Raw genomic sequence first — 20,624 nt, forward strand, 5'->3', positions numbered from 1 at the left:
CATTACATTGAATCTATTGCACGTTGGGTAGAATTGGAGAAAAGATTGAAGTTGAGTATCACAATTGATTCAACTGTACAAGAAAAAATCACTAAAGAGAAGAAGCATTGGAAACTAGTGTTAGAGATAATTCTTGTTATTGTGAAAAGACTTGGGAGAAATAATTTGGCATTTCGGGGTAATAGTGAAAAAATATATGAAAATAATAATGGAATTTTTTTACAAATGATAGAACTACTTGCTGAGTTTTATCCTATTATGCAAGAACATACTCGTCGTATTCTTCAAAGTGAAGACATGCAAATTGATGTTGCTATCAGAGAATTAAAAGGTCTCCTTTCATTTCTTCAAAATTATTGAGAAGTTGGATTTTAGGAAGTTATGGTTGAAGCTACTGAGATTGCCAATAAGATGGAAGTTGAACCGATATTTGTGGAAAAGCGTGTGGTTCACAGAAAAAGGCAATTTGATGAGTGCACTGGTGAAGATGTGACACAATCAGCTGAGGAGAATTTTAAGAATAATTATTTTCTCTACATTATTGATCAAGCTATTTTATCATTTGGTATGAGGTATATATATATATATGATTTATTTTAAAATTATGAGATATATTAGTCATACATTTTTAATATATGTATTTTTCATTAGGTTTCAACAATTAAAAAGTTTTGAAGAAAAATTTGGAATTTTATGGAATTTTGAGAAGTTAAAGTCCATTGAGCCTGAAAAGTTGAGGACATTTTGTGATAATCTTGCAAACATTACAAATTATGGTGAGAATTCAGATCATAATGGTGATGATTTGTATGAACACTTGTGTATGCTCCGCCAAAATTTTCCAGAAAGTACAAAGAGTGTTATAGACGTGTTGACATACATCAAAAAGATGGAAGGTAGCTACCCAAATGTATAGATTGCTTATAGAATTCTTCTAACGATACTGGTTACCGTTGCTTATGCAGAACGAAATTTTTCAAAGTTGAAGCTGATAAAATCCTACCTCCAACTATCTCCATTCAACTATGTCTCAAGAAAGGTTAATTGGCTTAGCTATGTTATCAATATAAAAAGATATGGTTGAAAAACTTTATTATGTAAATTTGATTGATATTTTTGCATCAAAAAAAGCAAGACGTGTTATATTTAAGTAATATAATAAAATTAGTTTGCATAATGTTTTGTTTTTCATCTTAATAGTATATTTGTATAATAGTATATTTGTAGCTCTCGATATATATTTTGTACTTGATTTATTAATTTATAAGGCCCCATAATTTAAGTTCGCGTCTCTCAATTCTCTGGGCCGGCCCTGTTCTAAAGGTCCATTTTCTGCACGTTACGATTACAAACAATGTGAAGAATACTACAAGCTGCAATTTCCATTTGGTTGTGGAACATGGTACGGGATGTCGAATGGTGTACTATGTTTGTCAAGGTTAGCGTTGGAACCTGATAGCAAGATATATCTTTGGAATCCTACCATTCAAATAACTAAAACACTTCCAGATTCCCCGTTGCACTTTGGTAAGAGGTCCAACCTTATCATAAATGGTATGGTAAACATGGCTTTTGAATTGTTGAGATTCCAGTGATATACAGATATATTCTCCAGATATGTTGAGATGCATGCTGATTTGATGGGATACTCTTTTGATTTGTCGGAGCTAAAGTTTAGGAATTAGATTAACATTACAGCTATAGTTTCTTGTTTTTGCAGCCTGTTCTCTGGCATTATTTGTATATATACATGATTAAAGGAGATATACAGACAAGCCATTTTACATTATTTTGCAGGCTTATACCAATTATTTTCATGGTATCAGAGCCACACGGCTAAGATACACTACCGATAATGGGTGATGAAACACCTGATACAACTAAAACACCTATCTCACTTATGTCTACTCGAAACGACCATTCGTCACCTTTTTTTCTTGGCTCACAGGACAGACCTGGAGATCTAATCACTACGGTCCGACTACGGTCCGTCTCAAAAGCAACAATTATGATGAATGGGCAAGGTCTATACGTCTTGCTCTACTAGCTCGCGATGGCACAATTATGGAACCTAAAGCACCTTTCACAACTGAGGATTGGCTTACAATTCATTCAATGCTTATTTCTTGGTTAATGAACACTATTGATCAAGAGGTTAAATCAACTATCTCGTTTTACGATGACGCTAAACTCTTGTGAGATGAACTGAAGGCGCGTTTCTCCATTGTTAATGGCCCCCGCATTCAACAATTAAAATCTGATTTGGCCAAGTGCGAGCAAGCCAAAAACATGTATGTTTCTACCTATTTTGGGAAGGTGAAATTTTTATGGGATGAACTGGCTAATCATGAACCGATTATAACATGTAACTGCGGAAAGTGTACCTATAATTTGGGCCAGCAACATGAAAATAGAAGAAGTAATGAACGCTTTCATCAATTTTTGATGGGTTTGAATGCTGATTTCTATGCCCAGTTGCATACTACTTTATTGTCTCAAGAACCATTGCCCTCTCTTAACCATGCTTATCAACAAATCAGCATATCATATCAGAAGAGCATCTCAACATATCTGGAGAATATCTCTGCAGATCACTAGAATCTCAGCGTGAATACATTGCCAGTTATTGTCGGGTAAATTTGGCTTTTGGATATTCGACGGAGTTGGATGATTTTCAAGTTATTAAAATTTCGATATGTCCTGAGAGGTTGATAGAGTGATCAATCATTGTTGATGTTGGGAGACTGTCCAATTTAACGATGATGATCTTTCTCGTTATGAGTTAAGAAATAATTCTGTGTTTGTAAATAGTTCTGCATATTGGCTAGGGAAGAAACAAAGTGACGGGGAAGTAGTTGTCAGTTTTAATTTGACGAACAAAAATATTTCAGAGATCAAGTTACCCGAAGAGTGTTCCTCGGGGAAAATTTATATTCAAGTATACGGTGAATCGCTTTCTCTTTTTGATTTTAACTGCAAGTCGGGTATGCTTGAGCTGTGAATACTTACAAAAACGGGGAACGAGTATGTGGATTGGAAGAGGAAGATGAGAATTAATCTTCATGGAGTATACGAATGGTTGCCGTTTGGTTTTAGGAACAATGGTGAGATAATACTAAGAAAAAAGAATGCGTCAGGATTGGTCTCATATAATAATGAGAACAGGGATGTGAGGGAATTTGCTGATTTGAAAAAGTTACGGCCTTGTAAAGGTATCGGCAGCTAGGAGAAGTTACATGTGTCAGCATTTTCTGCTTTTGTGGAGAGTTTGGTTTTACTTGGTGATGCGAGTTTGGGTTTATTTGGTGATGCTGATGCAAGTAACATGCCGGGAAAAACCAAGAAGAGAGGTGAAAGGAATCTTTAAAGAGTCTTGTTTTGCTTGTTTTACTTGAGTCTTTAGATGTATGATTGGTCTTTGTGTTTAATCACTATCTATGTTTGAACTTATTTAATCATATGGCAAGTTTATTAATCTTTAAAGCGTTTTTGTTTTTGCTTGTTTTAGTTGAGTCTTTGGATGTGTGATTAATCTTTGTGTTCTGTTTTGCTTGTTTTAGTTGAATCTTTCGATGTATGAAACGAAGAAACGATTTCTGCAGTTTAAAATACATTTTTAATCAGTTTATTGTCGTTCGTTAATTACAAATCTACTATATTTGTACTCAGGAGCCATCTCTGTATAAGATTAATCTCCTAATCATTCAATGTGATTTCAGTAAAAATCATCTTCCATGTGTAAGACCTACAAATTACCTTGTGAATACATAAAAATATAGTCCTAAACTGTGTGAAAATTATGACGTAAGTTAAGCTCACAGTCGAACTATAAATTCTAAGCCACAGCCTCTTGCACAAGCTTTTCCAGAACCTAGTTTTCAATATCTTTGCGCAAATTTACTATTTTCTCTTAGCCTTGTAGCTGGGGGCACATTAAAGCACGAGCTTTTGGAATTGGATTGATCTCCTCTGCCTTTGCTTGGTCTCATGCTGCGTCTCCTTGTCGTTGAGTCTGAGTATTGGTCTCTTAGGGATGGGTCTAAAGAGCTACCATGAGAATGGCAACATGGAAAAAATCTATCAGGTTCCAACACATTATTAAACCAGCTTCTGATAATAGTTTCTGAACCGAAAAAACCATTCTTGTTCTCCAATCTTTATCGATTTATTAATGTGGTGTCGTTTAGAAAATCAAGTAGCTTGGAGATTTTGCAGTCACTGCTTTTGTTTACAGTTATACCTGGTATTGAAAGGCAAAGATGATGCACTCCATTATGTGCAGGCTCTTGTAATTTGCATATTAGAGCACCTCAAGTCAGAACTCAGAACCATATACGATATATGTTAGAGAATAGCAAGGAGATCTGCATCATGTTATACATCCCGGAATTTGACAAGCCAAAATGGTCGAAGTATCAAAAGCTAAAACGTCTGGTTCTGTTGTTATATCAGTTAATACTTAATACTAAATTTAGCTATTCACTTGACATAGATTAAAGTTTTTGAAGTACATCACTGTTATGATGTTAAGCTCCCTTATGTGCTTTGCCGGTCTCTGAAGTGGCCTGTGATCTATTTGCACCTTGTTTTATGAGTGATCTTGCACCTTGTTTTATGAGTGATCTTGCACCTTGTTTTATGATATTAAGCAGGGTATATAAATAAATGAAAAGAACAAAAATGGCCCATGCAGGTCTCGAACCTGCGACCTTCGCGTTATTAGCACGACGCTCTAACCAGCTGAGCTAATAGGCCGACGTTTTTTAAATTTAGTAAGGAAATTTTAATCTTAAATATTCAATGGAAAAAAGCTTAAAAATGGGAAAAATTGGCCCATGCAGGTCTCGAACCTGCGACCTTCGCGTTATTAGCACGACGCTCTAACCAGCTGAGCTAATAGGCCAATGATTACAAAATTATGTTTAATTTATTTACTCACTTGATCTCCACAGCTCAAATATGAAACATAAAAATCATCTCCGTATACTTCAAATCTTCACCAACTCGAACACATAGTGTAGAATTATGTAAATTTTAAAATGATAGACATTGCTCAAGATATCATCGTATTCGTTCTTATGTGAATTTATGTCACCGTCTGTCCTTATTTACTTGGGAGATTGCTCACTTAAAAATCATCTTTCAATGTCATGAATTCTTGGACACGTCTACGAGATATTTGTCGCCGAAGAAAATTGATTTGTAACAGGCTCTGTTTTTACAAAGTTGAGCTTCAGCTTCCATAGGACTTGGATTGAAAGTGAGTGGTGCCTCAAAATAATTGACTCAGGGCATCATAAATTAACATGATGAATACAGGCTACAGACTACAGCTTTCAGTTATGATGAATCAGATTTGCAACAAACCAAAACAAGGGACCACTGCTTCATTCCATTCAATCACCTTGTGTTTAGTTCATTTCTCTCTGTTTCTCAAGTAAATGGACCATTCTGTACTCCCTCTCATTTTCATGAGCTATTCCATTTTTTTTATTTTTTTACATAATTGAAAACACGTACGTGTTGTTAGGAGTTGTCCCACATCGTTTGTGGGAGGGGCAGTTTGCTAGAATATAAACAGTCAAATAACTCCAATTAGTATGAGGCCAAGTGGCAGGTGCCCAAAAACAAATCCGTGCGGACTCAGCCCAGAGCGGACAATATCATACTAATGTGGAGTTAGGCCTGCTCAGCAAGTCCAACAAGTGGTATCAGAACTTCAGGTTATAAACGGTCCATAACAATCTCAGATGCGCTCCAGAAGTGACCTAGGAAGAGGCAGATGGGCTTGCCCCAGAATGGGCTCAAGGAAAAGACAGACGGGCCTTCCAGTATGGGCCTAGGGGGAGCAGATAGCCAGATGGACTTTCAGTATGGGTCGAGGGGGAGCCTGGTCACACTGAAGGAGGCAGAATCGACAGGTGTCGGGCCCGATGTGTGAAGAGGGAGATTGTTAGGAGTTGTCCCACATCATTTGTGGGAGGGGCAGTTTGCTAGAATATAAGCAACCAAATAACTCCAATTAGTATGAGGCCTTTTGGGAGGTGCCCAAAAACAAACCCGTGCGGGCTAGGCCCAAATCGGACAATATCATACTAATGTGGAGTTAGGGCTGCTCAACAAGCCCAGCACGTGTGTGAAGTGAGCTTAGCTATTATATTCTTATATATATCCCTCCGTGTTAAGTTCTTTTCCTGCAGCTTCTTTATTTAGAATCCTAATTATTATTAGTCTGTATAATCACAAGATGGAGCTTCAAGAAAAAAAGATGCAAAGATGTCAAAATAATTTAATATAAGAGGTTGGTAAAGAATTTATCTAATACCTTACGATATTAGAAAAACGGATTTACGAATATCATTTTATTGAAAGCGAGCTTACCAGTATCAGATTATTTATCGGGATAAAAAAATGATACAATAGAGCCGAAAGGCGGTTGGGAGTGAATATTGGGGTTACCATGGGATTGGGAGTAGTAATCATCACACAACCCAACAACAAACTTTTGGACAATCCAACCTCTCCCAAACATCATAGGCTACAAAATCCCTACTTAAAATCAGCAATTATGTTTGCACAATCTTAACCAAAGCAAAAGGCCCTACCACATGCTCTTCCTGCTTCAACTAGAAGAATCAAGACAATTACTAATGGCCAAACAAACAAAAGTTCAACTTTAAAGTAGGTATCTACTTCTATCTTAACAGGAAAACTCACAAACCCTATTTGCAAATTTAGTTATTTCACACATTTCAACTATATCATGAACCACAAAACTTCACCCTTTTCTTTGCACTGCACTACAAAAATTTGAAGTTTTTAACAGCAATCTCTTGGTACACTGACATCACCCTCGTTTTCCTTGCTAAATGTCGAGGAAGCGGTCTCTTGATTTATTGACATCACACTCGATTTTCTTACAAAATGCTGAGAATTCGAATGTATGATGCAAACGTGACTTTGTTGGGAGGGAGAAAGCAACAAAAAAGCAAAACATTCCAATAATTTCATTTCGACATTGCAATAAAAGATCTGATTTTCAGCTTTATAATAAAAAGTAACCAATAAAACTACACATCCACGCAAGAGAAAGCACTATTTCAAGCACAAAAAAGTACCCCAACTAGTTCGTAGATGTAGATCACTTTCTCCTGATGGAGAAAATAAGAGTACTATTACACAAACCATACAACCAAAAGACTAGAAAACTACCATACAAAACACATTGATGCATGCTCTTCACCATCCCTTTACTACTACTACTAGACACTAGTATTCTTATATCATACACTACTACGTACACAACTTTGTGTCACATAATGGAGCATGCACTTTCATCTTCTTCGTGATCATAACCATTTGTAGTGAATGGCTTGGCTTCATTCACCGGTGTCGGTGCGTAGTACGCGGGATACGGGTATGATCTCGAGTACGTATAATCATACATTGGAGGAGCATAATAGGAAGAACTACTAGCAGGATAGGCAGTATTGTAACTCAACCCGTATACCGGAGACGGAGTCGGGTATGGGTTAACCGGGTACGGGTTTGGTGGATACGGGTACATATGTTCCAGTGGTGGACCGACATTTATCGGGCCAACGGGCAGTTGGGAAACCGGGTTCGGATTCGGATCCGAAACGGGTTTCGGGGCTCCAACTTCACCATGTGCATTAGTGACTCCATTGTTACCATTTCCTCCTCCACTAGTAGTACTATTACCATTTTGCCCTTTCTTCTTTTTCTTACCACCACCATTAACCTTTCCACCAACCACATTCTCAACCAGACTCTCCCCTCCATTCCCGGGTTCGGGTTTCTCCACCGGGTTAGGACCCGGACCCGACCCGTTTTTATTTTTTTTAGTTTCTTTGTTGGCATTCCCACCATCTTGATCCGGGGCTTCGGGTTTTCCGCCTGTGCTATTAGGCTTATTTTCCGGGTTATTTTTGGGCTGTTTATTTTTTGACTTGTTTGGGGTTTTATCAACTTGTTGGGAAGCTTGAGGCAAAAGCTCAGCCTGTTTACCGGACTTGAGAAGCTTCTTGATAAGTTGCGGCCCATCCACGTTTCCGGTGACTGTAACTCTGTGCTCCTCCGAATCAACCACAGTCATGTACACACCTGAAACAGAGTACTTGCTCAATAATATTTCACACTACATAATTAAATTACAAAAAAAAACAATCACAATTCACAAACAAGTGAATATACTCTTATGCAATTTAAACAAATAAAATCTACATTGTACATCCTAAGAAAAGTAATCAGTTCACTGCTGCACCGTAACAGAGAAACAGAGTAATTTCCGACCGAAAAATGATTATAAGAGCACTCCACAACATAACTTACCTAATTAAAAGGTGCCTCGTGATAAAATTATCAGATTAGCCTGGGAGATATTCTTTAACTTAAATTATCCAATATCGAGTGTATTCCGTATTACAAGTACCATACACGGGATGTTGTTTCGAATTTATAGTAAAATTTTACAGAAATTGTTTGGTACCTTCAATGGACTGAAGGACTTTCTTAACTTTCTTCTTGCAGCCTTCACAATGGATATAGACCTTCAAAACCCATGTCTACATATATATTCACACAAGAACTTGTTAAACCAAAAACAAAAATAAACATATATTTAATTGAATGCATGGCAGAAAATAAAGTAATATGTAGTGAAGTTAAAAATAATACCTGGAACTTTAGGGTTTCATGATCATTATTCAGTGCTGGAGTTTTTGCCATTAGAGAGATAGACAAGAGAGAAAGAGAGAGAGAGATGAGGGGAGGTAGAAAGAGAGATGTGGGCACACAATATATTTAAGAAGGAAGGTGGTGCGTAATTAGTGAAAGGAAAAAGGATAGTGATATAATAAATAAATAAAGTAAAAAGATGAAGAAAGCAAACAAGGTGAGAGGAATGTGACAACACAACTTTGAGGGAATGCCACGTCAACCCCCAACTAGTGCCAAGTCCCTCTTTGTTGCGACACGTGGCCGTGATGGGACTATTTATGTTTATTTCCCGATATTGAAATCCATACTATATCATAATAGTCGGAATAGACATAATTGGGTTCAATGGTTTGGTTCAATGATAATTCCCTAATTTTGATTATTACAGAAATAGATGAATAATGTTATATATATAATAAATTACTAAATTATTAAACTACTACACAATATAATATATTTATCCTACTAAACTATGAATACAACTTATCATATTATTAAAATATATAAATAATAGTTTTATATATCTACTAAATTACTAAATTATTAAACTACTAGAAATAGTATATTTATTCTACTAAATTACGACCACATGTTATTTTATTATTTTTACTATCAATTTATAATCATTATATGTTTATATAAATATTTTAAAAATATAATATAACTTGATAAATAAAAACTAAAATATTAATGGGACCGTGCATCGCACGGGATTTATGCTAGTTTATTTTAAAAATATGAAATTTTCGCATAATAGTATAATACCTATGGCGGCAAACGAACATAGTTGAGCTGAGTTCTGTCCGAACCGAGCCGAGTCGAGTTTAGTTTATTTTTAAAATGAGTCGAGCCGAGTTTAACCCCCGAGCGGAAAGTGATGTTCAAGTTCGGCTCGTTTATAAACGAGTCGAGCCCGAACCGAACACGAGTTTGTTCTGAGCTGAACTCGAATCAAGTCGAGTTTGTCCACTAATATTTTGAATATATTTTTCAATCGAATAATCTTAAATTATAATTTATAATTTTACAAGTTGTATCAAGATTAACTACTAGTTTTACCTTTAAATCATATATAAACACTCACACTTTACACTTATTTCTTAATACAGCTATATCATTTTATTTTTCAAGACGATTTTTAAAAATATATCCAATTTTATTTTTAATTATTGAGATATTTGTAATTTTAAAAATCGTACATTACTTTTTAAAATGACGATGTCAAATTTTATTATTTTTTGTTATTTTAATTAAATTTGGTTTATGTAAATTACAGGTTATTTAATGATGTTTATGAAATATGAATAATTGGAGATGAATTTATCATGATAACAATTTGATAATTACTTACGAAAAATCTAAGTGTTAAATTTAGAAAAATAAATAAAATCTCTAAAATAATTAAATTATTAATAAATGATGAAAAATGTACCAGTAAAAACATTTAAGTGATTAGTAATAATTTATTATTTGTAATATATATAAACTTTATCCGAGTCGAGTTATCGAGTTTGAGCCGAGTCCGAGCCGAACAGACAAAAAGTTCGGTTCGGCTCATTTATTGATCTGAGCTCATTTTCATGTTTAAGATCGACTCATTTAAAAAAATGAATCGAGCCGAGTTCATTTAAATGAGCTTATCTCGAGTTTTGTTCACAAACAGCTCGTTCATTTGCGGCCTTAATAATACCGCTTAAACCTTTAGTTCAACAATAATTTTAAAATAATACAGAGTGGTTTAGTTTTTCGCGAAAAAATTTGACACTAAAAATTTTGGTTAGTCCAGCCAATGTTGTTATTTTTCCGAACTTGTTCACATTTTTTTAAAAATTTTACTATCAATGAAAAATTATAATAAATAGATTATTGCAACAATCGCTAGCATGAAATTTAACTTTCTTACAAAATCTATCATGTACATGTGCATTCGTGTAATTAATTTATACTATTATATTTAAAATAAAATAATTAAAATTTGGTTGAAAGTCGACTGGGTCACCATTTATAATAATATTTAAAATAAAATATTTTTATAAATAGATAAATATTCATAACAGAATTATAATATTTCTAATGGTTTTCGTTAAAACAAAATTAATATATAAAATTCACTCGGTTGGGCTAAACAAAATTATACAATTGATTCAATTTTAAATAAAAAACAAAAAAAAACTACATATAGTTAGTTGGATTTGAAGAATCGGGCTAAAATAAAATAATAAATATTATAGATCTCACTAAAAATATTATATTATTGAACCAGACTATAAGAAAATAAAAATTTGGAAGATAATTTGTGGGGTCGATATCATGCTATCAAACTAAAACAAAATAATACATATTATCCATTCGGTTTAAAATAAAATAATAATCACCCCGAGTTAAAATAAAATTAAAAAAAATATTAAGTATAATTAGCTGAATTTGGTTGATATTGAGTCTCAAACTAACATAATTTTTTTGGCATTGACACATAAAATTTTACCACTGATTCGAGTTTGAACATATTAAACTAACATAAATCTGAATATAGTTAGTTGGATTTGGTCGGTTAACAAACCAATGATAATTCATATACTATTGATCTCAATTGATCTCAGGTAAAATTTACTTTTTAATTAAATATATAATCTTTCGTAAACACATCTATAAATATCAATAAAAATATAAATTTCAATCATTGCTTTATTTTTTTAAACTATATTATCACTAATTTATACACCTATGTGTATATTAATAAGTATTATCAAATTATATTATTAAAATCTCAAATAAATAAGTTTCATAACTTAAAATGTTTACTTCAAATTAAATTCAAAAAAATATATAATATTAAAAATAATCCGTGCATCGCACGGATTTTAGGCTAATTTTTTCTGAAGAATACTTTGCAGTATAATAATATGATATATTAAAAACTAATGCAAAAATTGTTGGATAATATTATATTATATTTTTAAAAAGGTCTCGGGGGGTAAGGAGGCTTGGGACTAGAGAATTAGAAGTATTAGGTTGTATTTTGTTAGGTGGAATGGTACATATTCGTCACGATAATCGAAGTGAGACTACTAACAAGAAATTTACCCAAGAAAAGTGTAATACTTTTATCTATTTGGTTGTATATATTGTTTTCATCTTTTCTGGGTTTGGGAATGCTAAAATTACCCCGTTTCGTTTGTCCTCATACGCGAATGCATCGTCTGAAATATAGACGGATCCACAAAACAATCATAGTAACATATTAGAATTGTACATTGATTTATATGTATTTTAGTTTTATAATTTGAAACATAAATCGATAATTGAAACACGGAATGTACAAGGTAAGTGATACAGTTGCAAGAATTTATGAAAAAAATAAAATATGTTTGTTAAAGTACATGCAATAGTCGAGTTTTTAGCTTTTATGAGAGATTAAGGATACAATTATTTATTATATGTATTAGTCTGTATAAAAATATTATGTTCTTACTAATAATTTTGTGAATTTTTGTGGAAATTTTAACGACTTTTAAAATTTCGACTTTTTTCCGAATAAATTAAAAATATTAAACAACATCAATTATCTCTTTGTCATTTGATTGATGAACATTGTATTATCACTTTAAACTTGAAAGCTGATATGTCGGTAAATTTATACATACATGTTTTTTATTGAAATTGGAAAATATCAAATCCAGAGTATGATTTTAATTTTGAGAGCAAAAGAATTCTGAAATGATTGAATTACCCTCGTATTAATTTTAACTTGAATTATTGATATATATTCAGGGACGACATTTTAATCTTTTCACAAATTATTTGTTCTGAAAATTAAAAAATTACTCTGAATTTAACATTTTCCTTGAAATTGAGATCTAGGTACTTTTAATATATGATAGGATTAATTTATTTAAATTATAATAAAGTGTGCTAAATAATAATAAAGTGTGCGTGACTGCGCACACATAAATCGAGAATATACAGGTGTGTCGTTTGCCTAAATTTTTAGAAGTACAATCTTTAAAAAAATGGGAAATGAACGGTCAAACAAGAATTATGAGTAAAATGCTTGTAAAAGATAAAAGCTAATCTTTCTCTTTAGAAAACAAAACTTTGATGATTAAAACTCTTGTGGAAGATGTTTCGAACTTGCAACTTTTCCCCTACATTAATCATTGCTACTGCTTGTAAAGATTTACAAGTAAACAAAATCTGACCTTTTTGACAAGACACCAACAATGTAAATGGTTTTCTTAATAATTACTCGATGAATTATTTGGTAGAGAGCTTGGATTGGAGATGATAGATATGGGCGTTCATTATTTTATCCCTGCCCTATGCCAAATTTTTAATCTTTGGTCGTAAACGAACATTTCCAAAGTTATGTTGCGAATAATTTATCGTGATGTGCGTAAATATGATTTTTTCACATATTTATATCCAAAATCTTAATGGTTATATTAAATTATGATATTATGATACGACATTATTTACTAACATATAAATTCTGACATATCACTTGTATTTAAAACAATATTGAAACAGTCTAGATTTTTTTTTTAAAATAAAGCACTTGCATTAGCTAAACTCCTCCTAAACGAGATTACAAGAGATAAAATCAGGAGCAATAGATACCCACTCCTGTAAATATGCATAGAACACGCTGTCCTAACTAGTAAATGGGCAACATTATTCACGGACTTATGAACAAAAAATAAGGAATACTTCTTGAAAGTGTTTAAGCAACTCCCTACAATATTCAGCAATAACGTCAAAATAAGATTTCCCCTGCCCCATGAAGTGCATCCACCAATAATTTAGCATTTGATTCAAACACGCATTTAAAGTCCCGCCATTGTTTTGTCTACGATAAAGCTTCTTTCAAGCTTAATGCCTCCGCCTCCCTCGACTGCATACACCCCCTCAGAACGTTGTTTCTTGCTCTAATAAATCGACCATTTTCACAGCCAACATGTAAGGAGTATATTATAGAGAGTATACCTTAAATCGGAAAATCAATATCAAATATATCGATAAATGTTCGAGTCACGTAAAAATCACACTCTCCTTAAAACAGATAAGCCTCTTCCGTGTGGTGCTTGAAGGTTGATTGGTTTCTGTTTCCCGGTATACAACGAACAAAGGTGATTTTCAAGTACTTAAGAAACCTGCCTTCTACGAACCGATCAAATAGAGCTTTCTATCTGACAAAAAACAGAATCAAGGACTCGAAGAGAAAATCAAGAAAATATTATACTTGTATATATTTTTTGGTATATCCAACAATGAGGCAAGCGCCTATTTTTATAAGGGAAAAATATGTAATCTCCATATGATATTAACTTTGTAACTTATTTAATAATGATCAAATTAATATTCTCTCATTATCACGGGAGTTACAAATATTAAATTCATGAGTTACAAATCAAAGAAAATAAGACAAATCAATTTTATTCAAAAAGAATAGTCCAACAATCCCTACATGAATAAAACTGACTTTGCAAAAAAATGACTCTTTTGACACAGAGATAGAAAGCCACGGTAGAAACCAGCATATAATAGGTAGGCGTTACCCCTTGAACCTTCCCTCGGAAGAACATATTTACATTTCAAGAATTTCAATAGTCGCGTTGACCTTGGACTGTCGTTTTGTATTGTGAAATGATGATGTATTCCACATTGGAGTCTTTCCTATATTTGTTCAGTTCTCACAGTTAAGCCCATTTTGGTCCTGAGCTTTAGCCTGGTTCTGTGAGTTTTACCCGGAATTGCCCCCCACAATTCGTTCTTGAAGCGACCTCACTTCACTCACATAGGTGATCACTTAAATAGTACCAGTATATTATTTATTCGACATATCGATACATAAGGATCATTAAAAGCATAGCTTAGCCTTTTCCATATTTTATCATTATTTTCATCATAGGAATGGACCCAGGAGTAAAACCCCCATAGTGATCTTACTAAATCTTTAAAGTTTGGTTGTCCCATTGAATCAAGATCTTGGGATCTCCAGTCAACAAGGTTGGGCTTCCGTTGTAACGACTTTTCATACGGATTTTAGTCTCATTCCTTTCAATAATTCTCAATTATCTTTCTTGGTAACCCTTTGGTTAGCGGATCCGCAGTGTTATACTCTGAATTAATATAGTCAACAATGATAACTCTAGTTGAGAGTAATTATTCTTATGGAATTAAGTCAATGACAAATATGCCTCGACATTCCATACACGTCTCTTTCAAAAGACCAATTTTTTATTATTTGTCATTCGTGTAGGGGTGTACACGGTTCGGGTTAAACCGACCAGACCGACACTATTTCACCCGATCCAAACCGAAACTTTTTAACCCAAACATGTTTGAATTGAAAAACGGTAAATCTGATTTAAATGGATTGGATATGGGTTTTGATTTTTTTCAACCGATCCAACCCCACCCGATTAAAAATATATAAACACTAATTTGTTACTACTTTACATACACATATTTAGCCCATTAGGATTACAATACACAACCCATTTATCTGTTACTCCTTGATCTATGTTTTTTAATCAGCATGTGCGAAAGATAAGCTTGATATATTAAATTTACTTGATGAAAATAAGATAATAGCAGCACAAATCTGCAGCAAGCTGCACTATGTTTCTTTGATATTTTCTATGCTAACAAATCTCTCTCACATACTCATCTATTCCAGTGCATTTTTAACCGCAATCTGCACATCTATAAAATAAAAGAAGAAAATAAGCTTGTCATTAACCCGAACGACCCAACCCAAACCGATCTAAACCGAAGTACGTTATATGGTTTGGATTATAAATTTATATTTTATAGGTTGGTTTAAAAAATTACAAACCCGATTTAATTGGATTGGGTTGTTAAAATCTCGTAACCCGACCAACCCGAACCGTGTACACCCCTATATTCGTGTATGATTTTGCACGAATTTAACAGAACTACATACTCTGTCAAACATCAATGCTCCAATTCATAATTACAATTACCAGTTTTCAGCGTCCCAAAAATTAGAAATATCAATCCATCAATTTACCAAATTTGAGCGTCCTCAAATTGGCAATTCATATCGATATAGTAACTCAATTTAAGCGTCCTCAAATTAGCAACTTAACCGTAATATTTGAAATCATTGATTTTGGTGCCCATTTAGACTCATGCATCTTTCACTAAATCTGAGTCTTTTCTTACGTGTCTGATTCGACGAAGTGGACCTTCCTTTGGTTTTTTTGAGGAAATATATATTCAAAAAAATGAAACATTTCTCGACACCATTATTATATTCTTGTGTATGTCGGGGATTTTTGACTCGTGCACAAGAAACTTGTATGCCACATAATTAGGCATATTCCCAATAAAACACAGTATATCGTTCCTAAACCGATTTTCACCCACTTTGGTTCTGGTACAAGAACCATTTGCAAGACACCCCCACACTCTTAGAATTTTGAGTGGTTCAAAGTTTGGACTACACTCACAAACTGAGCATCATACTCATCTTCTTTCAACTTAGGTGTATGTTAGATATATTTGAGATGTCATGTCTAATATGATTTGTGTTTAGTTTTCAGAACTTAACAACAGGACATATCAGGACTTACTAAAATCAGAACTTACTGAAATCAGAACTTACTGAAGTCAGAACTTAATATCAGAACTTAAGTGGTCAGAAGATACATATCAGTACTTAAGTGTGGGAAGACTTTCAGATTAGGAATGCGGTTGATTTACAGGAGAGAAGATCTGAACTAAAACAATAAAAGATATGCATGGAAATAGTTAGAAGACTAGAAGACTTGTAGAAGATATCTGATTGATATATTTTAGGAGACATAATTATATTCCATATTAATTAAAATATATCTTGTAACTGTGTACTATATAAACACAGCTTAGGGTTTACACTACATATGTTATCATTATCGAGAAGATTATATATTGTAACCTAGCAGCTCTTAGTGATATTTGTTCATCACCGAGAGAGAGCAACAGTTTATATTGTAACAGAGTTTATTGAATATACTTGATCTTTGTTACATACTTGTGTTGAAATCGATTTGATCGTATAAACACTGTATTCAACCCCCTTGTACAGTGTTGTGTGACCTAACAAGTGGTATCAGAGCCTTTCTGTTAACACAATTACAGTAAAGATCCAAACAATCATGTCTGAAGAAACACAAACCCCAACTAAGCCCAACAAAACTCAATAAAATTCAAAACACTCAAACCCACAGTCGATATGAAACTATTAGAGTTCCCATACTGAGACCTTCTGAGTATCTCATATGGAAAGTGAAGATGGCTATGTTTCTGGAAGTTACAGATCCAGAATACCTTGACATAATTAATGAAGGACCATATAAGCCTACTAAGCTCTCTGTTGCAGTTGCTGATCAACCATCAAAGTCCATACCAAATGAGAAAGGTGATTACACAACTGAAGACATCTCATCTATTGCCAAGGATGCAAGGGTAAGGCATTTGCTGCATAGTGCCATTGATAATGTCATGTCAAACAGGGTAATTGGATGCAAGATTGTAAAGGAGATATTGGATGCTTTGGATACAAGATGCCAGGGAACTGATGCAATAAAAAAGAACAGGAGGACTATACTCACTCAAGAGTATGAACACTTTGACTCAAAATCTGATGAGTCATTAACTGACTTATATGACATGTTTATCAAACTCTTGAATGATCGGTCACTGGTGGACAAGGAATATGATCTTGAAGATTCAAATCTAAAATTCCTTTTAGCTCTTCCTGAAAATTGGGATTTGAAGTCTACTACCATAAGAGACAACAACTATGACCTTACTGAAACTACTCTTGATGAAATTTATGGCATGCTCAAGACTTATGAACTTGAGATGGATCAAAGGAGCAAGAGGCATGGAAGAAAGTCAAGGACAGTTGCTCTTAAAGCTGAGGAGGAATCTCCTAAAGTGGTTTCCTCAAAGAGGGGCAAAGAAAAGGCTCTCATCATAAAGTCTGATTCAGAGTCATTAAATTATGATGATGATGATGATTCAAAAACTGAAAGTTTACCTGAAATGGATGTTGATGCAGAGATGATGCAACTGTGTACTCTTATGGTGAAGGGTATCACAAAGATAGCCTACAGGAAATTCAGAAAGGGCAAGAAATTTTCCAGGGTAGGTGGAAGTTCTGATAAGAAAGGATTCAGAAAGTCTGAAGGCAAAGGTGGAAAGTCTGATAGAGGAGACAACTCTAATGTCAAATGCTACAATTGTGGTGAAAGAGGCCACATATCTCCTGACTGCAAGAAAGGAAAAAGTGACAAAGGCCAGGCACTTGTCACAAAGAAGAAAAGTTGGACAGACACTTCAGATTCTGAACATGAGGTGAACTATGCCTTGATGGCAAATGCTGATAGCAGTACTGAAACTGCTGAATTGAAGGTACCTCAAACAACTTATACTTTTCATACTGATGATATTACTGAGTTGAGATTATATCTTAAAACCATGTTCATTAGTTATAGAAATCAGACTTTAACATATGAAAGATTAACATATGAAAATCTTGCTTTTAAAAACAGAAATGACTATTTAGAAAATGAATTAGTTTTTTTCATCAAACTAAGAAAGAAGAGATGAGGCTTTGTATGTTAGAGATGAAGTACTAAAATTGAATGAATCCCTAAAAACTGATTTAGAAAAGGAAAGAGAGATCATCAGAACTTGGACTAACTCTGGCAGAACAACTCAGGATATACTAAGTAGTGGAAACTGGAAAGAGGGCTTAAGGTATGGAGATGATAAAAGTGAGAAAGAAACTGTGAAAATTGAGCCAACTGTTGTTAAACAGACTACTAAGCCAAAGGTAAATCTTGTTAAGTTTGTAGCAAAAACTGTAAAGTCTGATTCTGAAAAGATGAAAGAGTCTAGGACAGAAGTCAAGGAAAAGTCAACTTTTGACAAATTAAAACAAGATAAATTAGCTGAAGTAAACATAGGCTTAATGACAAAGAAGCAGCTTAAGCATAAGCTGAAAGAGATTAGAAATATGAACAAGGTAAATAAAGCTTGGAAAATAGGAATGGAAAGGAAGGTGTGAATAAAAGCAATAATTATATGCCTGCTCCTAATGCTCCTAGAAAGAAATGTTATAACTGTGGAAACTCTAACTATCTTGCTTCTTTTTGCAGGAAAAATAAAGATATAAATTCTTTACCTCCTAGATCAGGAGTTAAGAGTCATTCTGTTTGGTTTAAACCACAAAATCCTTGTTTTCATTATGGTAGTTTATGGCATTTCATTTATACTTGTAAGGAATATCATAGTTTGTACAATAATTATTATCAAATAAAACCTTCTTTGAAGAAAGTTAGTATTATTCCTTCTAGTGTAAAGTCTGATGCAAAGTCTGATATAAACTCTGATAAACAGCATGTTAGCATAAACTCTGAAATTAAATCCGCTGCAAATGCTAACAAACTTAAAAATGCCAAAGGATCCAAGCAAGTCTGGGTCCTTAAAACTAACCAATAGTTGTCTTTGTGATTGCAGGGAAACAGGAAAAATATCCTAGTTCTGGACAGTGGATGTTCATGACATATGACTGGAAATAAAGCCCTGCTATCAGACTTTATGGAGAAAGTTGGCCCAGGAGTTTCTTATGGAGATGGCAACATGGGAAAAACTCTGGGATATGGAAATATTAATCTTGGGAATGTCATCATTGAATCAGTAGCTCTTGTCTCAGGACTTAAACACAATCTGCTAAGTGTGAGTCAAATCTGTGACAGAGGTTATCATGTGGATTTCTTTGAAGAATATTGTGAAATTGTAAGTAATTCTACAGGCAAAGTTATTCTAAAAGGTTACAGACACGGTAACATATATGAAGCCAGACTTTCAACAAGTTTTGATGGTTCTGCAATCTGAAATTGGCACAAGAGACTCTCTCATTTAAATTTCAACAACATAAATGAGCTAGTAAAGAAAGATCTTATGAGAGGACTGCCAAAATCAGTATTTGCTCCTGATGGCCTTTGTGATTAATGTCAAAAGGAAAAACAAAGAAAATCTTCATTCAAGAGCAAAACTGAATCTTCAATTCTTGAGCCTTATCACATACTGCATGTTGATTTATTTGGTCCAGTCAATGTCATGTCTATTGTAAAGAAGAAATATGCTATGGTTATAGTGGATAAGTTCACAAGATACACTTGGGTGTATTTCTTGCACAAGAAGAATGAAACTGCATCTACTATAACTGATCATGTCAAACAGCTGGATAAGTTGGTCAAAGATTGTGTTAAAATAATAAGAAGTGATAATGGCACTGAGTTCAATTCAATCATGGAAGAGTTCTGCAAAGAGCATGGAATTAAACATGAATTTTCTGCACCTGGAACTCCATAGCAAAATGGAGTTGTAGAAAGAAAGAACAAGACTCTCATTGAAGTTGTACGAACTATGCTTGATGAAGCAAAGCTGCCAACCTACTTTTGGGCTGAAACTGTGTAGACTGCTTGTTTCACACAGAATGTTACACTTATAAACAAGCATGGAAAAACACCATATGAGATGGTGAAGAAAAAGAAGCCAAATCTGAAATACTTTCATGTATTTGGATGTAAGTGTTTTGTTCTTAAGACTCATCCTGAACAGCTGTCAAAGTTTGATCTAAAAGCTGATGAAGGAATTTTTGTTGGATATCCACTTTCCACAAAAGCCTTCAGAATCTACAATTTAAGAACAAGGGTTGTCATGGAATCTATCAATGTATCTTTTGATGATAAAAAGATTACTGGACTTGAAGATTTCAATGATCATGATCAGCTGAGATTTGAAAATGAAAATTTAAATTCTGATTATGGAAATTTTGATGGCTTAAATCCTGATCCTGTAAGTTC

The 20,624-nt window shown here is 33.8% G+C and overlaps 2 protein-coding genes and 2 non-coding genes across 4 annotated transcripts; 1 reads left to right on the plus strand and 3 right to left on the minus strand.

Annotated features, from left to right (window-relative positions):
• Positions 1–381: 381 nt before the first annotated feature.
• Positions 382–916, plus strand: LOC141691666 (uncharacterized). The gene is made up of 2 exons (XM_074496430.1): positions 382–572; positions 652–916. Exons 1-2 carry the CDS (start codon positions 382–384, stop codon positions 914–916), a joined length of 456 nt encoding a protein of 151 aa, XP_074352531.1.
• Positions 917–4,681: 3,765 nt separating this feature from the next.
• On the minus strand, positions 4,682–4,755 carry TRNAI-AAU (transfer RNA isoleucine (anticodon AAU)). Its single transcript has one exon. It is a non-coding gene; the product is annotated as a tRNA-Ile (tRNA).
• Positions 4,756–4,829: 74 nt separating this feature from the next.
• Positions 4,830–4,903, minus strand: TRNAI-AAU (transfer RNA isoleucine (anticodon AAU)). The gene has a single exon. It is a non-coding gene; the product is annotated as a tRNA-Ile (tRNA).
• A 2,115-nt stretch (positions 4,904–7,018) lies between these two features.
• On the minus strand, positions 7,019–8,850 carry LOC141693558 (uncharacterized). Its single transcript, XM_074498699.1, has 3 exons — positions 8,698–8,850; positions 8,510–8,585; positions 7,019–8,124 (listed from the first exon to the last, which is right to left on the minus strand). The coding sequence occupies exons 1-3, from the start codon at positions 8,746–8,748 to the stop codon at positions 7,313–7,315; spliced, it is 939 nt and encodes a 312-aa protein (XP_074354800.1). The 5' UTR covers positions 8,749–8,850; the 3' UTR covers positions 7,019–7,312.
• Positions 8,851–20,624: the final 11,774 nt, after the last annotated feature.

This window comes from Apium graveolens, chromosome 10 (genome assembly GCF_009905375.1).
Source record: "Apium graveolens cultivar Ventura chromosome 10, ASM990537v1, whole genome shotgun sequence".
Lineage (NCBI taxonomy): Eukaryota > Viridiplantae > Streptophyta > Magnoliopsida > Apiales > Apiaceae > Apium > Apium graveolens.

Bases quoted from the DNA above. Each gene is read 5' to 3' on its own strand.
- LOC141691666 (XM_074496430.1), top strand. From the start codon at position 382: ATGGTTGAAGCTACTGAGATTGCCAATAAGATGGAAGTTGAACCGATA. The intron at 573-651 runs GTATATATATAT...ATTTTTCATTAG, and splicing joins ATTTTATCATTTGGTATGAG to GTTTCAACAATTAAAAAGTT.
- LOC141693558 (XM_074498699.1), bottom strand. From the start codon at position 8,748: ATGGCAAAAACTCCAGCACTGAATAATGATCATGAAACCCTAAAGTTC. The intron at 8,586-8,697 runs GTATTATTTTTA...ATATATATGTAG, and splicing joins ATGAAACCCTAAAGTTCCAG to ACATGGGTTTTGAAGGTCTA. The intron at 8,125-8,509 runs GTACCAAACAAT...ACTCTGTTTCAG, and splicing joins AGTCCTTCAGTCCATTGAAG to GTGTGTACATGACTGTGGTT.